The sequence below is a fragment of the Scyliorhinus torazame genome, chromosome 17 (genome assembly GCF_047496885.1).
Source record: "Scyliorhinus torazame isolate Kashiwa2021f chromosome 17, sScyTor2.1, whole genome shotgun sequence".
Classification (NCBI taxonomy): Eukaryota; Metazoa; Chordata; class Chondrichthyes; order Carcharhiniformes; family Scyliorhinidae; genus Scyliorhinus; species Scyliorhinus torazame.
The window spans coordinates 185,765,977-185,792,798 of record NC_092723.1 but is presented as its reverse complement, the minus strand read 5'-3'; the positions used below and the strand labels follow the sequence as shown (position 1 = coordinate 185,792,798).

Sequence of the window (26,822 nt, the reverse complement as noted above, 5' to 3'; positions counted from 1 at the left end):
GCTCCTTCGAATGCCGCAAGCGCAATACTGCAGAAGAAAGCCGGAAGGTGTGTCGAAATTGCAGAGGTGAAATTAAAAAGGAAATTATGAAAACAAAGAGAGGGTATGTAAAAATCTGGCATGTAAAATTAAGGGAGACCCAAAGATGTTTCATAGATAAAGAGCAAAATATTAAGTACGGGAAGGGTCAAGCCTATTGAGACCGCAAAAGTAGTTTTTGTGTGTTGAGGAACAAGGCGTGGGCACAGTTCTTAATGAACTTTTTCCTTCTGCTTTCACAAAAGTGGGGGATGAAGCAGACATTGTAGTTTGAGGAGGGATGAGAAATATTGGACGGGATAAACACAGTGAAGGAGGAAATATTAAGGTGTTTAACGTCCTGTAAGTGGACAAATCTCCATGCCCGGACTAAACGCACATGTTTCTAACAGAAGCAAAGGAAAAAATAACAGAGGTTTTGTCCATCGTTTTCAAATCCTCTCTGGCCACAGGCATGGTGTTGGAGGACTGCGAACATTGTACCAATGTCGAGGAAGAGACAATCGAAATACTTGCAGGCCAGTCCACCTCACCTCGGGAGTGGGAAAGTTAGTGGAAAGAATTCTGAGGGACTGCACAAATCATCATTTCGAAAGACACGGATTAAACAAGAACAGGCGTATCAGAGAAGGCTGTGTCTGACTAGCTTGCTTCATTTGTCAAGGTAACAAGGAGCTTCAATCAGATTAGCGCATATCTCATGTAGTCGACATGGGCTTCAGCAAAGCTTTTGTCAAGACTCCACATGGCACACTGTCCAGAAAGTTAAAAAGCTCATGGGATCACAGGGAAACTGTGAATTGACTCAGTGGTTAAGAAGCAACGGGCAGTGGGCAACAAGGATTTTTGAACAGCTGTTACCAGTGAGGTTCCACGGGACTCATTACTGGGTCCCTTGCTGTTCATGGTATATGTCAATGATTTACTACTGTTTGCAGATAATACAAAAATTGACCACGAGGTTAATCATGAGGAAGAGAGCTGCAGACTCTGGGCAAGTGGGCAGGAAAGTGACAAGTGGAGTTCAATCCAGCAAAGTGTGAGGTAATGAATTTTGGGAAGACAAACCAGGCAAGGGAAAATACAATAAATGGTAGGATTGTGAGAAACAGAGGGACTTTGGAATGCATGTCCACAGATTCCTGAAGGTAGCAGGCCAGTCAGATAAAGTGGTTCAGGAGGCATCGTATAAAACACTGGTTAGACAGCAGCTGGAGTGCTGCACATTACAGAAAGGATGTAATCACAATAGTCAGGGTACAGAGGTTAATCTGCTTATGGCCAGGAATGCAGAATTTTAGCTATGGGAAAAGATTAGATTGGTTAGGATTATTTTCTTTGGAACAGAAATGTTGAGGAAAGATTTAATTGAGGTGAACAAAATTAAGAGGGGTCTAGATAAAACGGAGAGGATTTGTTTCAGTTTAGCAGAGAGTCAACATGGCGCGCGGAGTGTGGAGACTCTCTGCGAGCTCTCCCAAACAAACATCTCTTATAACCATACTAATCTTTTCCCTATTATGCATTTTTTTTTCATGTACTAAATGATCTGTTTGAGCTGCACGCAGAAAAATACGTTTCACTGTACCTCGGTACACGTAACAATAAACAAATCCAAATCCAACTGGGGGGGGGGATTAGAATTAAAATAATTGGTAGAAGTATTTGAGGGTAGTTGAGGAGGAATTTTTTCTTCCATGCTGGTTTGAAACTCACTGCCCGAAATAGTGGGGGAGAAATAATCCCTTGTCGCATTAAAAAAAAACACGAGAATGCACTCAAAGTGCCCTAACCCACGGGGCTATGGACCGTGAGCTGGAAGGTTAGATTAAGTTGGATAACCCATTTTCAGCCAGCAAGGACATGATAAGACTTAATGGTCCACTCTGTCATAATTATCTCAATGCTCCCGTTTAGAATTAAGACGTCAGTGTTTGGGGAATCAGGCAGGGCGAGTATTTAGAGCATCACATTTCAAAATGCACTTGTTTCTCTTCACTCATACTTAGCTACACCACTGAAACAGACACATTTTTAGTCGAGTGGAGAGGGCTCAGCCTAGACCACGTAACAAGGCGTGGCCTGGTGCCGTTTTTTTAACAAAAATGGAAGCATGCAATGTATATTTGGAGAGGCCACCAATTCAAATCTGTGCATTCATCTTTCAAATGCTCATTTCCAATTCTTATAATGTAAAGCAGTCTGCAAATCATAAAATAACTCAGACTAAATGTGATCATTCAAAAAGTCTTGCCAAAAGAAAGCTTTGTGCAGGGTCCAAGCCCTGCCAGCTTTTCGGCTCGTTTAATAAGATGACAACAGTTCACATGTGGTCAGAGGAAAATGTACACCAGGATTAAATTGTTTTCAAGCGGTTTTATCCATTTTGGAAACTGGACGTCGGTTTGTTACCAGCAGGGCACAAATTTGGCTTGGTGGCTTGTGCTGGACTCCTGTAAACCCCACGTTTTCCATGGGTTCCCACGGGTCATGGTGCTGAAGCCGACAGCAAAATCTACAAAGTATGACCAGGTTTGCTATCTACAATGCCAAGCTATCTTCACTTTGTTAAAGCTCTTTATGATATTACATTCAACGGCTAACTCTCCTTTAATAATTTAGTTACCAGTCACGCAGATATACGTGCACATATCTCGAAACATCTCTTAACCATTAGTCTGGTAAACATTGCACACATGAAATCTCACATCCTGTCTTTTCTCATTATAGATGATAATTAATTCTGTTCTTCTGCTTTTATTTCTGAATATTTATATATTTTAAAAAGAAGTCCCAGTAATTCATTGTACCGATTTAAATACCAATAAAAACGATGATATCGAGGTGAAAAACGTGCAACTCAGAAAAGAGGATTTCATAGAATTTACAGTGCAGAAGGAGGCCATTCGGCCCATCGAGTCTGCACCAGCTCTTGGAAAGAGCACCCTACCCAAGCCCACACCCCCACCCTATCCCCATAACCCAGTAACCCCACCCAACACTAAGGGCAATTTTGGACACTAAGGGCAATTGATCATGGCCAATCCACCTAACCTGCACATCTTTGGACTGTGGGAGGAAACCGGAGCACCCGGAGGAAACCCACGCACACACGGGGAGAACGTGCAGACTCCACACATACAATGATCCAAGCCGGGAATCGAACCTGGGACCCTGGAGCTGTCAAGCAATTGTGCTAACCACTATGCTTTCTGACATTTCACTGATAAAGCTTTGGATAAGACATTCACAGTTCAGGACTGGCTCTGTCAAACCACAGAATCTCGACAGTGCAGAAGGAGGCAATTCGGCCCATCGAGTCTGCACCGACCCTCTGAAAGAGCACCCCAGCCCAGCCCATTCTCCACCCCATCCCCGCAACCCCACCTAACCTGCAAACTAAGAAGTAATTTCATCATGGTCAATGCACCTAACCTGCACATCTTTGGACTGCAAATACCGCAGATTTTATTTCCATTTATTTTTACCCAGCCCTGTTTCCCTTTGTGATGATAGTTCTGAGCTGCTTTTTTAAACCAATTAAATTATGTTGAAGGTGCTCACACAATGCTGTTACGTCGAGAATTCCAAAGTTCTAGCCCAGTGACAATGCAAACTCTCAGCTCAAATAACACAAGAATGTCAAGATGCAAAGTCCACACTAAAATACTTTTCCCTTTTGAGCTACTCTCCTGATTAGACGCTGAACATTTTTCCTTTAAAATTTCATTTATTTGAATTGGCACAGTGGTTAGCACTGCTGCCTCAAAACTCCAGGGACCCGGGTTCAATTCCAGCCTTGGGTGACTGTCTGTGTGGAGATTGCACGTTCTCCCCGTGTCTATGTGGGTTTCCTCACACATCTAAAGAAGTGGTTAGGTAGAGCGGCCCTGCCAAAATTAACCCCTTAAGAGTCCAAAAGGTTAGGAGGGATTATGGGGATGGTATGGAGGCGTGGGCTTAACTAGGGTGCTCTTTCCAAGGGCCGGTGCAGACTTGATGGGCCGAATGGCCTCCTTCTGCACTGTAAATTCTATGACTCAACGTTGATATAGTTTCAGTAGGCTTTTAGGCCTCAGGTGCACACAGGCTATGCAAAAGGGTTGATGAAATAGGAACACTTATATGTGCGTCACTGTCAAGTAACATAATGCAACGAAAAGACGTACAGTTGGGGCTGGTTTAGCACAGTGGGCTAAACAGCTGGCTTGTAATGCAGAACCATGCCAGCAGCGCGGGCTCAATTCCCGTACCGGCCTCCCCGAACAGGCGCTGGAATGTGGCAACTAGGGACTTTTCACAGTAACTTCATTGAAACCTACTTGTGACAATAAGCGATTATCATTATAAAAATATCCATTACTATTTTTCCAACGTAAAACGCATTTTTGAACACAGGAGTTAGGACATCACATAGCTCGGCAAGACTTGACTGGCCTCTCTTACCTGATGGTAACTGTGACATCCATCAATTTATCCGTTACAATAGCACCCAGCGCACGATGGCGAATCGCTGTCAAGGTTAGAATAGTGGGGGCTGCTCTAAAAGACAAACAATAGGATGACATTAAGATCTAATGCAACACCCCATTAATACATTGATTTAATATAAGGAAAAAAGGCATAAATGCTTACGTGTCATAGATGTAATACTCATGTTCAAATTGATGGCAAGAACGAGGAGTCACTTTATACACACCTAATGACAAAAACATTGTTTTTTTTTTTAAAAACAGAAATTCTCCCATCTCTCAGAGTTAGTTGCAGAACACACTATTTTGTAACAGCTAAGATGTTAATCCATGCAATATCCAAAGCATTATCAGGGCTGACGATTTATCATGGCCAAATGAGTACCAGATTGGAGATAAATATTTTGCGCATAGTATGGTGCTTGGGAGGGTTTGGCTGGACTAGAATTTTGCGAGACATATTCCTGAAGCATGGGCCTTGGCGAATAAATTGGTGCCTATTAGCAGACTTTTAAAAAATGCATAGAAAATAACCCACAACGCAAACATTTCTTCAGGAGGCGATTGTTAAAAAAGATTAAAAAGTCAACGTTTTATGTTGTTTCCATAAATGTGGATGAGAGGAGAATTTATTCAAATAAATAAAACACCTGAACTTATCGCTCTCACCTGAACTTATCGCTCTCCTCTACCTCTTATTCCGTGCCACCTTGAAATTTTCACCTCACAAAGTTTCTAAAATTCAGTGCGGGACAGAGAGGGTGTTGGACATGGCAAGCTTTCAGATAAGATGTTAAACAGAGTCCCAGTCAGCCCTACCAGGTGGCCATAAAAGATTAAATTACCCCATTCAAAGAGGAGCCTCCGGAGACCTCTTCTCGCACCCTGGCCAATGTTTGTCCCTCAACCAACATTGTTAAAAATAAATTACTTAGCCATTGTCTCATTGCAATGTGTGTAATTTTCCTATGTGCAAATGGTTTCCTGGGAATTACACAGCAGGTGAAATCCTAACTTCTTCCAGCTGACTCGGTGACAACCGAGATGATAATCAACTCCAAACCTGTTTTACCGATTGCGGTCTCCAAATACAAATGTCGAATTGGAAATCTTTCCTACTTCGAGACTGTGGAGAAAACAACTTTACAACTCTGTTTTGATAAAAATAACTTAGTCTTTATTGACCAAAGTCTGCATGCAGTACGGCTACAGTTTGAAGTGAGAGAGCAGTTAAGGCAAAACTGCTGATTCTTCCTCAAGCTCGCAAAGACATGGAGAAAACGTTCAATATTTATACAAAAGCTGTATCATTTTACAAAAACAGACCTTGTTCAAAAATGTAATCAGTAGTAAGGAATCAATACAGTCATAACTTCTGACCAAACATGTTGTCATGGAAAGACCCTGACTCGGCTTATTTGCAGTATTTTGTCTTTAGAGGGTTTAAGACGTGGTCCTATTTTGCTTTCACCTCTGCCCTCATGATGCCTTGACGCAGATGGTCCTAGGTCATGAGGAGGTTGTGTTATTAGGACATTCCTAGATCGTGACTTTGTTATCAGGTTTTACTAAGGTCAGGCACTATTTTCCCTCTTCTGGCCTTGTATGATACGATTATGTGGATTCTTAGCTTTGTCTAGTTTGTCAGGGTCTGGTCTTGGCAATAGCTGACACAGCTTTCTTATACATGGTTACATAAGTTGGCTATTTTTCCCATCATGCTATTGCTGAGTTTGTACACTTTCACACAAACATTGATAAAATACACCAAAATATTGTACATCTAAATTGAATCATTTTTGTCAAAATGGGTAATTTTTCATGTTCTGTTAGAAATATTATTTTGAGCCTTGGAGAATTGGAATTCAGGGGGGATAAAGGCAGATAAAATTTGATTTATAAGAAGCACATTGAGTGATTTGATTTGTTCCAGGAAATGTGCATCAATGGCAATCAGCGGGAAGAACCATGCACAAATCTGGAACAAACCTGCATAGCAATCAATAGTTTACAAATACAACAATAACTTGGCCAGAATTAAATATAAGCAGAGCAGGAGGCAGCAAAAGATTTAAAGCACAAAGTTCAAAAATAAAGACAATCTGATGTATTTTGTTTTCATAAATTGGCATTAGATTAGGATAATTTAATTTAAAATGCCATAACCTCTGTATCTTGAGCAAATGTTTATATTTGTAAGGACCCTTCCTGTTCATTCCCTTAGTTCCAAATTATTTTATTTTGTGGTTATCGTTTTTTGGTCCATGGATCATTGATGGAGACATACATCAAAGACGAGCAGAGGACGTAAGGAACTCAAAGCGCCAAAAGTAAGGAATTCAAAGTGCCAAAATAGTACAGTGTTATAAAGTTTTGTACTTTGGGCAGAAGAACCCAGGCTTTATGGCACCCAAGAGATTGATGGGGTTTGTTTCGATTGGTTGGCAGGTGTTGAATGGATTGGCCAGGGACAAGTGTCTGCCTGGCAACCGATAGCGATTGGTTCCTATCAGGCTGGGTTTTTCGGGGAGAACCCATGTGAAGTCACAGGATAAAGGAGTTGTAAATATTCAAGCTTCCCAAGGAACAAGATACACTTCAGATAACCAGGAAATTGGGACAAAATAGAATTTCTTAAGCCAAATGGAATTGAGAGAGCAAAAATCAAGGCATTGTTCAGAAGAATCCAGGGAAGAATAAAAAATGTTCCAAGTAATAATAATCTTTACTATCACAAGTAGGCTTACACTGCAACAAAGTTACTGTAAAAAGCCTCTAGTCGCCACATTCCAGCGCCTGTTCGGGTACACGGAAGAATTCAGAATGGCCAAATTACCTAACAGCACGTCTTTCGGGACTTGTGGGAGGAAACCGGAGCACCCGGAGGAAACCCACGCAGACACGGGGAGAACTTGCAGATTCCGCACAGACAGTGACCCAAGCCGGGAATCAAATCTGGGACCGGCCACGGTGAAGCAACAGTGCTAACCACTGTGCTACCGTGCCGCCCGAGTTAAAGAGACAATTGCAGTAACTAGATTTAAATGGGACAGCAGACTTCAGAGGTAAATGGAACGTTCTGGTGTAATTTTAATAGAGTTTGGGAATCAAGAGTTAAAGCAATTGTGAACATTTTGCATAGCAGTCAAGAGAAAGAAATCCTTAAGGGGTTAGTATAAACTCCTGGACTGGGCTCATTGCTAAAAGTGGAGTGGGAGCTTTGTTTAAAGATATCAGTGATTCTATGAATTGAGAAACCTGGTCTAGATTTCAGAATGCAACCCGCCAAAGAAGACATTATTATGAGAAATTTTTCAAGCATGGCTTCGAGAATGGAGCTTGGAAACTCTCACGTGACAATCATGGCGGGGGGGGGGAAGATTTGGTGTTAATCTTAAAACCTGGTTTAATTGTTAAACTAAAAGGGGGGTAAAGGAGTCTTCTATTACAATCCAATTTTTCCATGTTTAATCTTTTTTAGGGTTCCATTCTGGGATCTTCCCGTCTAGTTATAGCACCAACTGGAATTGCAACAACAGAGATAGAAAGATCGATAGATACTTATGACATCAAGGGATATGGAGAAAGCTTGGGAAAATGGCATGGAGGTAGATAAGCTGCCATGATCTAGTTGAATGATGCAGCAGGCTGGAGGGGCTGAATGGAATACTCCTTCTCTGTTCCTCACCATGTTTGTTGCAACAGCTTCAGTATAAACTTTGCACAGTAACGAAGCAGTCAGGAATGGACAGAAAGACTGGAAAGGCACTTAATCAGTTTTGAGCCAAGAGCTAACCGAACAATCTAAAAAGTAAACTTTACCAGGAAGTTGTACCTGGTTTAGAGAGACAAAATCTGTTCACTCCTTTCGTGAGGTTATATACACCAACATTTTCTGGTCCACTTCCATCTTGGTAAAATTCCTGAAAGGTAGACAGAAGGAAGAGTGGTGTTTAAACACACGAGTAAAATCAATGTGATGTGTTATCTAAAATCTCTGCCTTTATTCGAATTAACCTATTTTAATGTGGTACAGAGGAACAGGAGCATTCCGTAACTAATAAATTAGCATTGCGGTGCAAAAACAAAAATCAAGCCTGGCCTTAAACTGTTTGCCTAAAATAAAAATATTAAGTTTTATTCAAGAATTTTAGATTTAAACCAAAATTCATCTTTTAAAAATAATTTATTTATAGGATGTGGGGAGACAGTGGTGTTATCGCTGGGCTAGCAATCCAGAGACCCAGCATCCTGCTCCAGGGACCCGGGTTAAAGTCCCGCCATGGCAGATGGTGAAATCTGTTTTTAATAAAAATCTGGAATTAAAAGTCTAAAAGGTGACCATGAAACCCATCTGGTTCACTCGTGTCCTTTAGGGAAGGAAATCTGCCATCCTTACCCGGTCTGGCCTACATGTGACTCCAGACCCACAGCAATGTGGTTGACTCCTAAATACCCTCCGGGATGGGCAACAAATGCTGATCCACCCAGCGTCGCCCACATCCCATGAATAAATAAAAAAAATGTGGGGTCTCTGGCAACGTCAGTATTTGTTGGTGGTTATGCATAAAACACTATTCCAGCCTCAGCTGGACTGCTTCCTGTTATGGACAACATACCCTCGGAAGGATCTGAAGGCATTAGAGGTGGTACAGGAATGAGTGGGCAGCAATGTAGCACTGTGGTTAGCACAGTTGCTTCAAAGCTCCAGGATCCCAGGTTCGATTCCCAGCTTGGGTCATTGTCTGCGTGGAGTCTGCACGTTCTCCCCGTGCGTGCGTGGGTTTCCTCCGGATGCTCCGGTTTCCTTCCAGTCCAAAGATGTGCAGGTTAGGTGGATTGGCCATGCTAAATTGCCCTTAGTTATCCAAAAAAGGTTAATTGGGGTTACGGGGATAAGGTGGAGGTGTAGGCTTTGGTAGGGTGCTCTTTCCAAGGGCCAGTGCAGACACGATGGGCCGAATGGCCTCCTTCTGCACTGTAAATTCTATGGTTCTATGTAGCCACAGGAATGATTCCAGAGAGGAGGGATTTCAGCGACATGGAGAGATTGAATAAACTGGAGCTGATAGCCTTTGAAAAGAGAAGATGAGATTTGATAGAAGTGTGCAAAATCATGACGGGTCTAGACAGAGAGGGACTGTTCCCAGTGGGGCCGAATGGCCTATTCCTACTTCTAACTGATATGTTTGTATGCACGTCTGTATGTTTCAAAGGACGAGAACCGGAGAATAACGATTTAAGGTGATTCACAAGAAAGGTAATGGCGACATGAGGGAAAATCTCTCCTGTGCGGCGAGTATCTAGAAAGCATTGTTTGAGCAGGTGATAGAGGCTGATTTAATTCAAGTTTCTGAAAAGAAAAAATTCCAGGACTACAGGAAAAGGAGGAACGGTGGCACTAGGTGAGCTGCTCTTGCAGAGGGGGGTCCCGGACTGGGCAGTCTGACTGGCCTCCTTCTTTCTGCGCTGTAACCATTCTGTCATTCTACGGTCAGTTGAAAACAGAAAGCAATGCACTTGCGCTTTTTTTCTATTGGTTCGTGAGTTTTCGGAATTGCTGATAACAAGAAGCCTTTATTGCCCATTCCTATTTACTCTTGCGATCGCTAACAGTGCAGACAAGAATAGCCAAGAATGACCAACATCTCTAAGCTGCCATTATCAGGCCGGTTCAGCTCAGTTTAGCTGGTTTGTGATGCAGAACAAGGCCAGCAGCGCGGGTTCAATTCCCGTACCAGCCTCCCCGAACAGGTGCCGGAATGTGGCGACTAGGGGCTTTTCACAGTAACTTCATATTTGTGACAATAAAAGATTATCACACACCACGGTGCACAGGGCGAGCAGGGCATGTTCCACAATCGCGCCATGCAAACATTGTTCTAACAGCATTTCCACTCTGAAGTAGGTACAGGTATTTACCAAAATAGATCATCCAATCCATTTAGTTTCTCTTACCAGCGTTATGGCATGCGAGAGTGAGCATCGCAGCATGTAGCCGGTCTGTTTGAATTCTATCCCAGCCACATCCTGATCCACAACCTCCAGCTCAAACGATCGATTTTTCCAGCACCATTCTTCGTGGACAATGTTCACTACAAAAACCCACAACAATGACAATTATATTCACTTGATTAAATTTGACACTCGTTAAGCATACACTTGTGCATCCAACTTCAAAATTCCTACCTTTGTATTTGCCAGGCAAAATATCATTAAAAGTGAACAACACAGAGTCAACGCCAGCCGAGAGCTGCACGCTTTGTTTGTCACTATGACGACTCAAATGTTGGAGGGTCACAGCAAGGTTACCGCAGGAATCTGAACAAAAACAGCAAGAGCCTAGCTCATTAAAACATTACAAAAAGTATAAAATGAATTCTTCACACTAAACGTTGAACATTCAGCTAATGCACTGCATAAGCAGAAAACACTGTATCTGTTCTTTAACAGACCAAAGAAGAGGAATATAGATAAAACACAAAGATCCTACAAAATCTCTACAACAGACCCTGGAGTATAACTGAACTATCATTCCTCAGACCTGGATCCCAAGGACATCGGTAAGAATCTGTGCAATCTCATTATCTATTACTCTCCATCATGGACACAACCATATTTTCTGTACACTGCACCAACAACAGTACTGTACAAATGCATGCTGTGACAGAGAATAATTGTCATTTTTTTAAAAACATGGACAAATCCCACCCATTGTTTTTATTTCATATTTCCAGAATCCACAATATTTTGCTTCTGTCTTAAGAGGAGACAAAATGCTTGGTTAAAAGTTTTGTTTCCTGTGTACTTTCAATTCAAAACTTGGGAATTCAATTTTAATGGTAAGAAAAGCAAAAGGTTAACACGCCCAAAGTGGCGAAAAACAGCTACAATTAGTGACCAGACATCATAAAGATGCACGTTGTCCATGACTTTACAGCGAACGTGTTGTCTATCTTACACTGGCTCTCAGTTAAGCAGTGTCACAATTTTAAAATTCTCACCCTGGTTTAAAATTCTTCCCCACCTTTGTGATTCCGTACAGCCCCACAACCCTGCAAGATAACCGAGTTCCTTTAATTCTGATCTTTGAATATCCCCAAATTTGATTTGCCACAGCCCCAAGCACTGGAATGAAACCTCTCCGCCACCCTACCTCCTTGCCTCAGTTAACACAGACTTTAAATCCGAAGCTCTTTGACCAAGCTCTTTGTCAAATGACCTAATATGCATGGCTGGGTGCCAAATTTTGCTTTTTAAAGCTCCTGTGCATGTTTTATTATGTTAAACCACGTGGCCTAATGGATCAGACGTCTGACTTCGGTGATTGCAGTTATGATAACAGACGATTGCAGGTTCGAGTCCTGCTGCCATCCGTTTATGGGGCTGCACGGTAGCACAGTTGCTTCACAGCTCCAGGGTCGAATCCCGGCTTGGGTCACTGTCTGTGCGGAGTCTGCACATTCTCCCCGTGTCTGTGTGGGTTTCCTCCGGGTGCTCCGGTTTCCTCCCGCAGTCCATAGATGTGCAGGTTAGGTGGATTGGCCACGCTAAAATTGCCCTTGGTGTCCAAAATGGTCAAAGGAACATTAAAGATTGCAATCTTTACTTCATTGAAAGGAACACTGATTATAGATTGGAATATAAAAGAGAAAAGTGTTTTTAAATACAGGTGACGTTCTTACCGATCATGTGAGACTTATTCAATAAACATGCTGACTCGCCAAACTCACACTTACCCAAACAGACCACTTTCCCAGTCACAGATGCCATAAACTGGGTGAAGGATAGATCCATAATCGGTGCATTTTTAACCGTGATAGTCTGAAACTTTGGCTTCAGTGCAAGTCCTGCTTTTGCTTCATTTTCACTGACCATAACCTATGGAATTGATACTCAGTCAGAAAGCACCATGTTAAACACTGTGAGAGCAATTCTTCATCCGCCATTACACTGTTACTATAACCTCTAATTCTTAATGCTTTTCAAATTCCTCGATGCCTGCGACTCGCAGCATGTCTAATCTAAGAAGGGAAGATGGCGAAAAAGTCATAACTAAAAACAAAAATTCATATTCCACCATTAAACGTTATTAATTCAAGAATCCCAGCCTGTCTCGTGCGTAGATGCTGCCACTGTCCAAGGCTTGAAAGTCCCAGTTTCAACTCATGCGCTGAGTTAGCTCATTGCAGTCGAGTGTCCAAAAGGTTAGGTAGGGTTACTGGGATGGGATGGAGGCGTGGGCTTAAGTAGGGTGCTCTTTCCAAGGGCTGGTGCCAAATGGCATCCTTGTGCATTGTAAACTGTATGATTCTATGAGTGATAGTCAGCATGCTATATTTTCCCAGTGCCCCTGAACTAGGGAGGGTAGAATCAATGATTGTTCCTCCTCCCAACATCTGTGTAATCACCTCTGCTAGAAAGTAAATACCTGTGAGCTGTAGGGGAGGTGGTGGTAAAATTTCAACATGATGCCCCCACAATCGAATGGCTTGCCAGCATTCACTGCGTACCCTTAAACTTGACGAGTGACACTCTGTTACTGGAAATGTTTTCAACGCCATACATGTTTACCACATGTGCATGGATGAATATTCTAATAAAGGAGACAAATCTATCGATTTGTGCAGGTTGCGAACATTATAGCTAAACAATGTAAAAGAGCACTTTAAATTCAATCATAACACAATTCGTATTTTTAACATCTAAAGTGATATACTACAGCTTGCGCACTTTTCTTTATAGATTGGACTGGCTTGGTTGTTCAAGAGTCTATACAAGATTAGAACTGTAAATTAAATGAAGAACTGAATAATAATAAGAATTGCTTATTGTCACAAGTAGGCTTCAATGAAGTTACTGTGAAAAGCCCCTAGTCGCCACATTCTGGCGCCTGTTCGGGGAGGCTGGCACGGGAATTGAACCTTCGCTGCTGGCATTGTTCTGCATTGCAAGCCAGCTATTTAGCCCACTGTGTTAAATTAGCCCCTATAGGGGCCCTATGTTTAGAAAGCAAAAAATAAAACCTGCGCGAACTCTTCTCTCTAAAATAAGTAACCTCAGTTAAACATTTAAAAAAAAAAATTTAGAATACACAATTCATTTTTTTCCAAGTAAGGGGCCAATCCACCTACCCTGCACATCATCTTTTGTGTTGTGGGAGTGAGTCCCACACAAACACGGGGAGAATGTGCAAACTCCACACGGACAGTGACCCAGAGCCGGGATCGAAACTGGGTCCTCGGCGCCGTGAGGCCGCAGTGCTAACCACTGCGCCACCGTGCTGCCCCAACCTCAGTTAAACATGATCATACCAAGTATTATAGTAACTTTACCTGAATGACATAGGTTCCTGCTCTGGCTTGGAAACAGAATAATCCACGAGAATCTGTCTCTGTTAGAATCGGTGATGCCTTATCCTTACTTTGGGCGACCATGGCTAATTTATACTTGATAATCTGCTTTAATCCTTCAGGAAAACGTTTGACAGCTACATGCCCACACACACTGAAGCTGCAGAGCAATGAAGAAACAATGTTTCATTAAAACTAATTTCGAAAGAGGTGCCACAACAGAGCGAAAGCCAGTTGAACAAAAATGCGTACAATATATCTTCCATATGCTGATGCAGCCGCCTACCTGGTGGCCACGATGTCTGCCAGTTGAGGTGTGTTTGGGGCAATCTTCACAGTGACCGGCTCAAAGAAAATGTGCTCCTTTTGTGTATTAATGGTATATGTGCCAGCGGTCATGTTTTCAAGCCTGAATGAGCCATCAGCTTTTGAGGTTACTGTACAAACATGAAAGAAGAAAAAAAACATGAAAGCAACGCAGGGATTGGAAGCCACAGAATCTTTGGAAATTGATTAGCTTATTGCAAGGTTTCTCTCCGAGATGTTACTCTGCCAGCTTTATTTCATTACTTACCATATCACACCACAAAATCAGTCACACTAATCCTGCTGATATAGGAAACCCACAGCAGGAATCCCCACCCCATCAATTTAAACAGACAGGGGTAACAGACTTGGGCGTTACAGGTAGCTTCACCACTGTCGTTGTGATTGGGTTTGTTCCATTCACACTCTGTGCAGCCTGGAGTCCAGCGTGTCAGTCACAGGTTATTCTATGCAGCTGAAGTGTTCAGCTGACAAAAACCCTATATACTGTATATTTGACATCAATCTCGGAGTCTACTTTGACTATTTACAGAACTATCGATACTTAGGAATAGATTGGCACCTTCCTGAAATATAATAGGGTACTATCCTCCACCTAGTCAACAAGCAGCATTCAGACAATCCATGACATTATTGCGCTAATACGTCAGAATATATGATGTTAATTTTTGGTCAGGTGGTTAATTCCACTAATACCTCTAGGAGGTTCAGGGAAAAACTAGTCGCTTTATATCATCATTCCATAGCCTAAAGGGAGCAGGGTTTTTGTTTGCAACAATATTTGATATTCTTTACATCGTACACAAATACCTTAAATAAGGTCAAAGGACAAAGTCAGCTTAGGGGGGCACGGTAGTACAGTGGTTAGCACATTTGCTTCACCGCTCCTGGGTACCAGGTTCGATTCCCGGCTTGGGTCACTGTCGGTGCGGAGTCTGCACATCCTCCCCGTGTGTGCGTGGGTTTCCTCCGGGTGTTCCGGTTTCCTCCCACAGTCCAAAGATGTGCAGGTTAGGTGGACTGGCCATGATAAATTGCCCTTAGTGTCCAAAAAAGGATGTGTGGGGTTACAGGGATAGGGTGGAGGTTTGGGCTTAGGTAGGGTGCTCTTTCCAAGGGCTGGTGCAGACTCAATGGGCAGAATGGCCTCCTTCTGCACTGTAAATTCTTTGATCTCAAGAGCTCTGCAATCGCCCACCATTTAGTTGAAATGCTTATTTTTTATTCATCTCACCAAAATGGACCTCACATTTTCCCACATTACTCTCCATTTGCCTGATCTTTGCCCACTCGCCCACCGATCTATATCCTTCTGTAACCTCATGTCCTCTTCACAACTTACTTTCCTATCTATCTGTGTGTCATGAATAAATTTAGTAACCACACCATCGGTCGCTTCATCCAATACATTTATATAAATTGCAAATAGTTGAGGCCCCAGCACTGAATCCTGTGGCACACCACTTGTCACATCCTGTCAAGCAGGAAAATAACTTCCCCCAAAATTCTAACAAGAATTGGATAGCACAAGAGATTAAAATTCCGGTCTTTTAGAAACTGAATTCGACCTAGCCTATAGAGTAAAACGGTGAGGTTTTAATCCATCCAAAACACACCCACTTGCAGTGTTAAAATCAAGCCCAAGGTCTTTGAGTAGTTTTAACATGGTGCCAAGTTGATACAGGCTTGATGCCAGTATAAGCCGGCATGCTCGTTCACTGATAGGGCACATAGCATGATGGCACATAGCATGAGAAGTAGAAATAGCACACTGCTGGAGTTAGCAGCACTTGTCTAGTGTTCGCACATTAGACATTATTTATGGAAAACAGAAGCATCTTGATTATGCATCTAACCCATGCTATAGCCGATGCTCTCTCTAATTATTCCTCACAGTGCACAGTCTTTTTGTTCCATCATGTCATCCTTTTAAGATCTCTGTGTAACCACACACACATCTTAAAAGGCACAACAGACCAAGCACAACCAATTCGCTGCCCTGAGTCAGCGTGTAACTGCACAGCTTAAGTTGGTTATAACTGCATTGGTAGTGTTTGCTACTGGGTGCTAGAAAAACTGCGTAAACAGCCTCCAATAACACAATACCAAATTCGATTTTCCAACCCTTGTTGCACCTGGAGCTGGACACAGATAACTGTTTCCTTTGTTCAGACACACAACTGACTTGCGTGATTTTGAGCCTGTTCTTTTGCAATATGCTCCCCAACATCCCTGCACAAAGTTAAATTAAGAATGGCACACACATCATTATCAGTGACCTGAAATGTCCTGCTGTGAGCTCAATAGGTTGACAACTCGGAGCACCACAACAGGCAAACAGCAAATGTGTGAATATTTTTCATCAATACACCACTGTTTAAAATCAAACATTAGCTATTGCACATGTCAGCAGGAAAAGGGTCACAGAGAATCAATAACCACCAAACACATTTCTGTTCAACTGTACAAACATTAGAATTCATATTTTCTGGAGAGTTAGCAACTTATGAAAGACTGCAGTCTAACAGTTGAATACGACAGCTAAACTGCACCATTGCCAACAGCACTCTGACAGCAACACAAACAGGGAAACATAGCTGCATTGCTGGCATTACTGTGAAGCAGGAAAGCATAACCTCGTGCTTGCAAGCTCATTAGCTTGCACGCCGGGTGAGAATTTCAGCAATTGTCCATTAGCTCTCCTCATCCAGCTGGTTTCTTATAAGTGGCCGTGCAGTGTGATGTTAAGAATTTCTTTTAATGGGCAGCACGGTGGCGCAATAGTTAGCACTGCTGCCTCACGGCGCCAAGGTCCCAGGTTTGATCCCAGTCCGGGTCACTGTCCGTGTGGAGTTTGCACATTCTCCCTGTGCTTCCGTGGGTTTTGCCCCCACAACCCAAAGACGTGCAGGCTGGATGGATTGGCCATGTTAAATTGTCCCATAATTGGAAAAAATAAATACATTTATTAAAAAAAAGAATTTCTTTTAAATCAAAAAGTAAACTTTACACTCACTGCAGTTTAAAGCAGACAGCGCAAAAGCAAAATCCCTCGTTAATGATCTGAATGTGCTGATACATGCCTGCTGCTCTGTACTGCCCTTCCGACACCTGCACAGAAACACATGGTAGCAGTGCTTAGCCTGGCACAGTCACACAAGTGACATTCAACCAGAAAAATTCATGTTGGAAGTTGTATTTGCGGCAAAATCTTATTGAAACTATTAAACATAAAGGGCAGATCAATGAACTTCAGTAATGCACGCTGCGCCTGGCCTTTATTTATTCAACAAGGCCGGAATTGGACATTTCAGGCGGTGCACAAAATACTCCTTTCTGGTACATGTTACACTTCCAACAGCCGTTCCTCTGCACATCAAGTGTCCTCTTGTTATAGGACAGCACCATCAGCGCTACAGCAACAATGCGTCACCACCTTTTACATACCTTTGATCTGGTTGCTGAGGACAACAGTAGCATAACGAACTCCCTGTCCATTCGCCCCGTCCAAAACCCGGCCAGTAACAGAAAATCCCATCACTCGGAAAACGGGCTGCATACAAAGACAAAAATGATGCAAATTTCTACAGATGAATCAGGAGTCATAAACTGGCCTTTGAAACACGTAGCAATGAAGAAAGATATTGATGTAGGCCAATGTTGAATAAATGTAATAGGTTTTGGCAATATTATTTTGTATGGACTTGCAGATATTTGAAAGCGCAGGCTATCCGGTGCGACCCTGAGGGTGGCGGTGTACCGGGGAAACGGTAAACACTTGTGGAATGACAAACCTGAAAGGTTATGGAAAGGGAAAATCTACACAATGGCAAAAAATGGAAGAGAAACACCAGCAAGCCAAATAAACAGGATGGAGACAGTTACCCAGATAAGAGTTCTGTACACAAACCCACACAATATAAGAAATAAAACAAATGCACGAGGTACAAATTCAGCTTAAAAGATATAGGGCGTGATCTTCCGGCCACGGCGGGTCCCCCGACAGCCACAATGCCTCGCAAGGTCTACCCAAGTCTCCCGAGGCGTCGGGATCAGGAACCCGCCCACAATGGGCATGACCAAACCATGCTTGCGTAAGTAGGCCTTAGACCTACTTACCCGGTATCTACCGGCCTCCCCAGGGAGGCTGCAGCCAGGCGCCATTCAGTACTGGTCCACACAAACATGGTGGAACGGCCGCAGAGGGAGTCTCCCAGGGCATCGGAGGGTGGCCAGTGATAGTGCAGGGTGGGCCCCAGGCCTTCCCCGTGGAACGCGGGCACCTTGGCAATGCCTGGCTGGCACCTCTGCACTGCCACCCTGGCACTACCAAGCCAGCAAGAGGTTGGAAATCCAAGAGTGCCCGGGTGCCAGGATGGCACTGCCAAGGATCAAGGCCTGAGCGGGGCCTTGCCATTGAAAGGGAGGGGGGGTATGAAGGGTGGAGGGGGTTCAGGGCAGGTAAGAAAGGGTCTCTGGGAGATGTGGGGGGGGGGGGGGCGCTGACGGGTGGGGGTCCTGGAAGTGGGGGCTTGTAACGGGCTAGGGTGTGCCTGAAGAGGGGGGATCCCATAGCAGGGTGTCCGTGTGTGCATGTGTGTCTGTGTGTGTGGGGGGGGGGGGGGGAACCCCGGAGAAACCCGCCACAAATGACACTTCGAAACCTTTCTGTTAAATTGCCACTACACAAACAGAATAAAAACTGAGTATGAGTGGAACCTAAATCCTCCAGCCTAGACAATCTTGAGAAAGGACAGGGAAACAGGGAAAGAAGTGAGGGAGAAATTGTAGCTATATTAGTCGTAATATATTTTAGCAATCCAGAGTCAGGAAGTAATTTCCTCACAAAGAGTGGAATTCGGGAATGCCGGATTAATCAATATTTCCACGATTAAAATCACACGGTTATTTTTAGACAAGGCTATCACGTGATATAACGTGAAAGCAGGTAAATGGAGCAGATCAACAAGAATCTAACTAAATGGTGGAACAGGTTGATCCAGTTCCCATTAGAAGCTCCTGGTTGTGCGAGTGGTCTGGTTAAGGTTTGAAATTCTGCAGAAATACAAAGTTAAGTCGCTACTACACCTCTGAAAATAGCTGGTTTCAAATACTGACTCTCCCTCAGCATTAAATTTGCCTTTTATTCCCCAAGCAGAGCTTTAAAAACCAGGTGGCGACTAGGGGCTTTTCACCCGGTTGGGGTTTTCTATAGGCCTCCGAAAAGTTCCAGAGATGTAGAGGAAAGGATTGCAAAGATGATTCTGGATAGGAGCGAAAGCAACAGGGTAGTTGTTTTGGGGGACTTTAACTTTCCAAATATTGACTGGAAACGCTATAGTTCGAGTGCTTTAGATGGGTCCATTTTTGTCCAATGTATGCAGGAGGGTTTCCTGACACAGTATGTAGATAGGCCAACGAGAGGCGAGGCCATATTGGATTTGGTACTGGGGAATGAACCAGGACAGGTGTTAGATTTGGAAGTAGGTGAGCACTTTGGTGATAGTGACCACAATTCGATTACTTTTACGTTAGTGATGGAACGGGATAGGTATATACCGTAGGGCAAAAGTTATATCTGGGGGAAAGGCAATTATGATGCGATGAGGCAAGACTTAGGATGCATCGGATGGAGAGGAAAACTGCCGGGGATGGGCACAATGAAAATGTGGAGCTTGTTCAAGGAACAGCTACTGCGTGTCCTTGATAAGTGTGTACCTGTCAGGCAGGGAGGAAGTGGTCGAGCAAGGGAACCGTGGTTTACTAAAGCAGTCGAAACACTTGTCAAGAGGAAGAAGGAGGCTTATGTAAAGATGAGACATGAAGGTTCAGTTAGGGCGCTCGAGAGTTACAAGTTAGCTAGGAAGGACCTAAAGAGAGAGCTAAGAAGAGCCAGGAGGGGACAGGAGAAGACTTTGGCAGGTAGGATCAAGGATAACCTTAAAGCTTTCTATAGATATGTCAGGAATAAACGAATGACTAGGGTAAGAGTAGGGCCAGTCAAGGACAGTAGTGGGAGGTTGTGCTTGGAGTCTGAGGAGATAGGAGAGGTGCTAAATGAATATTATTCGTCAGTATTCACACAGGAAAAAGACAATGTTGTCGAGGAGAATACGGAGATTCAGGCTACTAGACGAGAAGGGCTTGAGGTTCATAAGGAGGAGGTGTTAGCAATTCTGGAAAGTGTGAAAATAGATAAGTCCCCTGGGCCGGATGGGATTTATCCTAGGATTCTCTGGGAAGCTAGGGAGGAGATTGCTGAGCCTTTGATCTTCAAGTCATCTTTGTCTACAGGAATAGTGCCAGAAGACTGGAGGATAGCAAATGTTGTTCCCTTGTTCAAGGAGGGGAGTAGAGACAACCCCGGTAACTATAGACCAGTGAGCCTTACTTCTGTTGTGGGCAAAATCTTGGAAAGGTTTATAAGAGACAGGATATATAATCATCTGGAAAGGAATAATTTGATTAGAGATAGTCAACACGGTTTTGTAAAGGGTAGGTTGTGCCTCACAAACCTTATTGAGTTCTTTGAGAAGGTGACCAAACAGGTGGATGAGGGTAAAGCAGTTGATGTGGTGTATATGGATTTCAGTAAAGCGTCTGATAAAGTTCCCCACGGTAGGCTACTGCAGAAAATACGGAGGCATGGGATTCAGGGTGATTTAGCAGTTTGGATCAGAAATTGGCTAGCTGGAAGAAGACAAAGGGCGGTGGTTGATGGGAAATGTTCAGACTGGAGTCCAGTTACTAGTGGTGTACCACAAGGATCTGTTTTGGGGCCACTGCTGTTTGTCATTTTTATAAATAGAACATAGAACAATACAGCGCAGTACAGGCCCTTCGGCCCACGATGTTGCACCGAAACAAAAGCCATCTAACCTACACTATGCCATTATCATCCATATGTTTATCCAATAAGCTTTTAAATGCCCTCAATGTTGGCGAGTTCACTACTGTAGCAGGTAGGGCATTCCACGGCCTCACTACTCTTTGCGTAAAGAACCTACCTCTGACCTCTGTCCTATATCTATTACCCCTCAGTTTAAAGTTATGTCCCCTCGTGCCAGCCATATCCATCCGCGGGAGAAGGCTCTCACTGTCCACCCTATCCAACCCCCTGATCATTTTGTATGCCTCTATTAAGTCTCCTCTTAACCTTCTTCTCTCCAACGAAAACAACCTCAAGTCCATCAGCCTTTCCTCATAAGATTTTCCCTCCATACCAGGCAACATCCTGGTAAATCTCCTCTGCACCCGCTCCAAAGCCTCCACGTCCTTCCTATAATGCGGTGACCAGAACTGTACGCAATACTCCAAATGCGGCCGTACCAGAGTTCTGTACAGCTGCAACATGACCTCCCGACTCCGGAACTCAATCCCTCTACCAATAAAGGCCAACACTCCATAGGCCTTCTTCACAACCCTATCAACCTGGGTGGCAACTTTCAGGGATCTATGTACATGGACACCTAGATCCCTCTGCTCATCCACACTTTCAAGAACTTTACCATTAGCCAAATATTCCGCATTCCTGTTATTCCTTCCAAAGTGAATCACCTCACACTTCTCTACATTAAACTCCATTTGCCACCTCTCAGCCCAGCTCTGCAGCTTATCTATATCCCTCTGTAACCTGCTACATCCTTCCACACTATCGACAACACCACCGACTTTAGTATCGTCTGCAAATTTACTCACCCGCCCTTCTGCGCCTTCCTCTAGGTCATTGATAAAAATGACAAACAGCAACTGCCTCAGAACAGATCCTTGTGGTACTCCACTTGTGACTGTACTCCATTCTGAACATTTCCCATCAACCACCACCCTCTGTCTTCTTTCAGCTAGCCAATTTCTGATCCACATCTCTAAATCACCCTCAATCCCCAGCCTCCGTATTTTTTGCAATAGCCTACCGTGGGGAACCTTATCAAACGCTTTGCTGAAATCCATATACACCACATCAACTGCTCTACCCTCGTCTACCTGTTCAGTCACCTTCTCAAAGAACTCAATAAGGTTTGTGAGGCATGACCTACCCTTCACAAAGCCATGCTGACTATCCCTGATCATAAATGACCTGGAGGAGGGCGTCGAAGGACGGGTGAGTAAATTTGCAGATGACACTAGTCGGTGGAGTTGTGAACAGTGCGGAAGGATGTTACAAGTTACAGAGGGACACAGATAAGCTGCAGCGCTGGGCTGAGAGGTGGCAAATGGAGTTTAATGCAGAAAAGTGTGAGGTGATTCATTTTGGAAGGAATAACAGGAAGACAGAGTACTGGGCTAATGGTAAGATTCTTGGCAGTGCGGATGAGCAGAGAGATCTCGGTGTCCATGTACATAGATCCGTTAAAGTTGCCACCCAGGTTAAGAGGGTTGTTAAGGCGGCGTATGGTGTGTTAGCTTTTATTGGTAGAGGGATTGTGTTTCGGAGCCATGAGGTCATGTTGCAGCTGTACAAAACTCTGGTGCGGCTGCATTTGGAGTATTGCGTGCAATTCTGGTTGCCGCATTATAGGAAGGATGTGGAAGCATTGGAAAGGGTGCAGAGGAGATTTACCAGAATGTTGCCGGGTATGGAGGGAAGATCTTATGAGGAAAGGCTGAGGGACTTGAGGCTGTTTTCGTTGGAGAGAAGAAGGTTAAGAGGTGACTTAATTGAGGCATACAAGATGATCAGAGGATTGGATAGGGTGGACAGTGAGAGCCTTCTTCCTCGGATGGTGATGTCTAGCACGAGGGGACATAGCTTTAAATTGAGGGGAGATAGATATAAGACAGATGTCAGAGGTAGGTTCTTTACTCAGAGAGTAGTAAGGGTGTGGAATGCCCTGCCTGCAACAGTAGTGGACTCGCCAACACTAAGGGCATTCAAATGGTCATTGGATAGACATATGGACGATAAGGGAATAGTGTAGATGGGCTTTAGAGTGGTTTCACAGGTCGGCGCAATATCGAGGGCCGAAGGGCCTGTACTGTGCTGTAATGTTCTATGTTGTTCTACAGTAACTTCATTGAAGCCTACTTGTGACGATAAGCGATTTTCATTCATTTTATTTCAAGAGAGATCATAGGCACGCAAGCCAATTGCTCAGCGATCTCGGTCAAGAACTGACTGCTAGAAACAGAGACTGATGTAAATGTCTCTCTGATATCACCTCCCCTTCTATGGAAGTGCTCAATTTTCAGCTGCTACCTCTTCCATTCCACAGATGTACTGTTAGCTGATTGACATGGTTTCCCTAGTTCTCACGTAACACCACCTCTGCTTTGATAGATTCAATATGCATTTGTTAACACAGTGACACTGACCATACAGTTAACATTAAGCAATAAATTACCCTGCGCTTGCTGTAAAGTTGTACATTCTGAAGTGCAGAATTCCATTAACTGCACAGGTTTCCAGTTAACTACTCATTAGAGCTCATCAGGAAATAGCTTTCATCATTGTACGGTACCACATTAAGATCAGCGTCACACACCCGCACGTGATCATGCTAAATATTAATTACATGTTACTCAGTGCCAGAGGAACGCAGCACTATCGACTAATTTATCAGCTTCGGAATTAGACAAACAAACTGGATACATGGTTTTACAGCACTGTACCTCAATCCTTAAACTGTTATGCGCCACAGAAAAATCTAGTCTCGATGGGGCAACATCAAATGTGATTCTTTCTCCTCTGTAGAATGGCACCTAAAGAATCCAAAAAAACTCATTAGGCTTTCAAACTTGGTAAACCAAAAACTTTATGCATATCAGGACAAATATTTGCAAAACAAATCTTTAGACAGGTGCAGTCTTTTCATCAAACGTTACAGGCGAACGTTTGCAGAATCTGGTTGGAGGCTGAATTCACCCGTAAGCAAAGAAATGGAGCAATTTGAGGTCCTTTGACCAAAAATTCCCAAGTGATGTAAAGAAAGCTGCTAATAACTAACTTGGGAGTTCTTTTTGAAGATGTAACAGAAAGGGTCGATGAGGGTAATGCTGTTGATGTGGTGCACACGGACTTTCAAAAGGCATTTGATACAGTGCCACACAACAGACTTGTGAGAAAAGTTAGAGCTCATGGAATAAAAGAGACAATAGCAAAGTGGATACAAAATTGGCTGAGGAATAGGAAACAGAGAGTAGTAGTCACTGGATATTTTTCGGGCTGGAAAAGGTTTGTTGTGGAGTTCCCCAGGGTCAGTATTAGGACACTTCCTTTCCTGATGTATGTTCATAGATCATAGAATTTACAGTGCAGAAGGAGGCCATTCGGCCCATCGAGTCTGCACCGGCTCTTTGAAAGGGCACCCTACCCAGCCCACACCTCCACCCGATCCCCATAACCCAGTAACCCCACCCAACACGAAGGGCAATTTTGGACACTTAAGGGCAATTTATCATGGCCAATCCACCTAACCTGCACATCTTTGGACTGTGGGAGGAAACCGGAGCACCCGGAGGAAACCCACGCACACACGGGGAGAACGTGCAGACTCCGCACAGTGACCCAAGCCGGGAATCGAACCTGGGACCCTGGAGCTGTGAAGCAATTGTGCTAACCACCATGCTACTGTGCTGCACTGGATGCCACATTATAGGAAGGATGTGAATGCATTGGAGAGAGAGAAGAGGTTTGGAAGAATGGTTCCAGGGGTGAGAAACTCTACGGTGTTGAAAATCATGAGGGATTTGGACAGAGTAGATAGAAAGGATCTGTTCCCATTCGTAAAAAGATGGAGAACGAGAGGGCAGAGATTTAATGTGTTTTGCAAAAGAAGCAAATGCAATGTGAGAAAAAAACTTTTCACACAGCGAGCAGGTCTGGAATGCACGGCCTGGATGTGTGGTGGAGGCAGGTTGAATGGAGACATTCAAGAGGGCGTTAGATGATTATTTGAATAGAAACAATATGCTGGGGTACTGGGAAAAGGCAGGGAAATGGCACAAAGTCATAATTGTTCATTTGGAGAGCTGGCGCAGACGCGATGAGCCAAATGGTCTCTTTCTACACCTTAACAATTCTGTGATTGTGAAAGGTACCAGAACATCACTCTTCTCGTGACCTGAAGAGGGCCAAAACGAACACCCGACACATGCTCAGACAAATGGCACAACGCCTCCCCCTGCAAAAAGGTAAAAGACAATTGATGGAGCCAACTCACTCATCGAAGAGACATCCACCCTATCCCCTGCTCAGACAGAACTCATGTAAAGGCAGCACCACAACCCCAGTGAGGCTGAAATCCCACTCACACACCTGCTTTGCTGGACATTCCAAGCTAGTATCGAGTCCTGGCATCGTAAACAAAGCAAAGCGAACTACTCAACGGACCACAGCCAACTCAACCCCCCCTCCCCTCAAACATCAAAGCATAATTCACACGGACAACTCCAACCCTCCCTCTTCTTCTCATCTCCTTTCCTTCCTCCTCTCCCGATTCTCCTTCTCCTCCACTCTGTGCTCTCCTCCCATTCTCTTCTTTTCTCTTCACTTCCTCTCCTGCCTCCTTCCCCAGCTTGGTTCAATCTGCCTGCCCTCAAATCCTGCTGGCCTGAAAAACGCCTTTTGTTTTATTCTCCTTACGCAGCAACATGGGTCATCTGCCTCTATTTACAAATAAAGAAAATCTCGAGCAGGCAAGTGATTTGGACCAATAGTCCGGCACAGATTATTCAAGCAGGGTAACACAAAAACACAGTGGGAAACAGCAGTGCCGAGCTGGGTCGGGGGAGGGGGGGGGGAAGGAAAGCACCCGAAATAAGATATTTAAAAATTAAAATGTTAAATCATTTATCTGCACAAACAAAATCGCCCACAGAATAGGGCTTCAAATGGAACAGGCCGGTGTGCAGAGACACCCGGTGGCCACAGCCTGTGACAGCAGGCAGACTGAAAGCTTTTATTAACCAAGTCTCAATGGAAAATAGCATCTCTAATAGCAGCTTACACGCAACCTTAGTTCAAAGCAGAACAAGCAGTACACTTAATTACATTGAAAATCCTTAGCAAAGGACCACCTGTGTCCATAACGGATATTATTGCAGGTTTTTTATATCACCCATCACATATCTTTAAATATTTAATACATTCCATTGAGAAAGAAAGACTCGGTGGGAAGGATGCTCCATCTGTGGTTAACTAAGGAAGTTAAAGACAGCATCAAATTGAATGAAAAAGTGCATAATATTCTGCAAAGATTAGTGGTATGTCAGAAGATCGAACAGAATTTAAAAACCCGTCATGGGTGACTAACAAATGAACAAAGATAAATTAGGGCGCGAGAGAAAACTAGCAATGAAAATAAAAACAGGTGGTAAAGGATCCTGGTGTACTTGGATTTCCAAAAGGCATTTAAGTAATGTGCCAGATCAAAGATCACAACACAAAATAAGAGCTCATGGTGTCGGGGTAACACATTAGCACGGATAGGGGATTGGCGAGCTAACAGGAAGTACAGAGTAGGAATATAAATGCGTCATTTTCCAGGTTGGGCAAGCTGAAACCAGTGGAGTGCCACCGGCATCAGTGCCGGGGCCTCAACTATTTACAATCTACATCAATGAGTAGGAAGAAGGAACCGAATGCAGGGTTGCTAAATCTGCGGAGGAACCAAAGATAAGCCGGAAAAGTAAA

General features: G+C 43.7%; 1 protein-coding gene across 1 annotated transcript in view; it reads right to left on the bottom strand.

Annotated features, from left to right (window-relative positions):
- nomo (nodal modulator) overlaps nucleotides 1–26,822 on the bottom strand; it is a 75,598-nt gene that overhangs the window by 32,404 nt on the left and 16,372 nt on the right. Inside the window, exons 9-18 of the mRNA XM_072481855.1 lie at nucleotides 23,801–23,890; nucleotides 17,639–17,744; nucleotides 14,151–14,301; nucleotides 13,847–14,024; nucleotides 12,251–12,392; nucleotides 10,701–10,832; nucleotides 10,470–10,606; nucleotides 8,347–8,434; nucleotides 4,675–4,738; nucleotides 4,486–4,581 (exon numbers count right to left, since the gene is read on the bottom strand). Of these exons, the coding sequence (XP_072337956.1) occupies nucleotides 4,486–4,581; nucleotides 4,675–4,738; nucleotides 8,347–8,434; nucleotides 10,470–10,606; nucleotides 10,701–10,832; nucleotides 12,251–12,392; nucleotides 13,847–14,024; nucleotides 14,151–14,301; nucleotides 17,639–17,744; nucleotides 23,801–23,890 (1,184 nt within the window). The remainder of the gene's footprint in view (nucleotides 1–4,485; nucleotides 4,582–4,674; nucleotides 4,739–8,346; nucleotides 8,435–10,469; nucleotides 10,607–10,700; nucleotides 10,833–12,250; nucleotides 12,393–13,846; nucleotides 14,025–14,150; nucleotides 14,302–17,638; nucleotides 17,745–23,800; nucleotides 23,891–26,822) is intronic.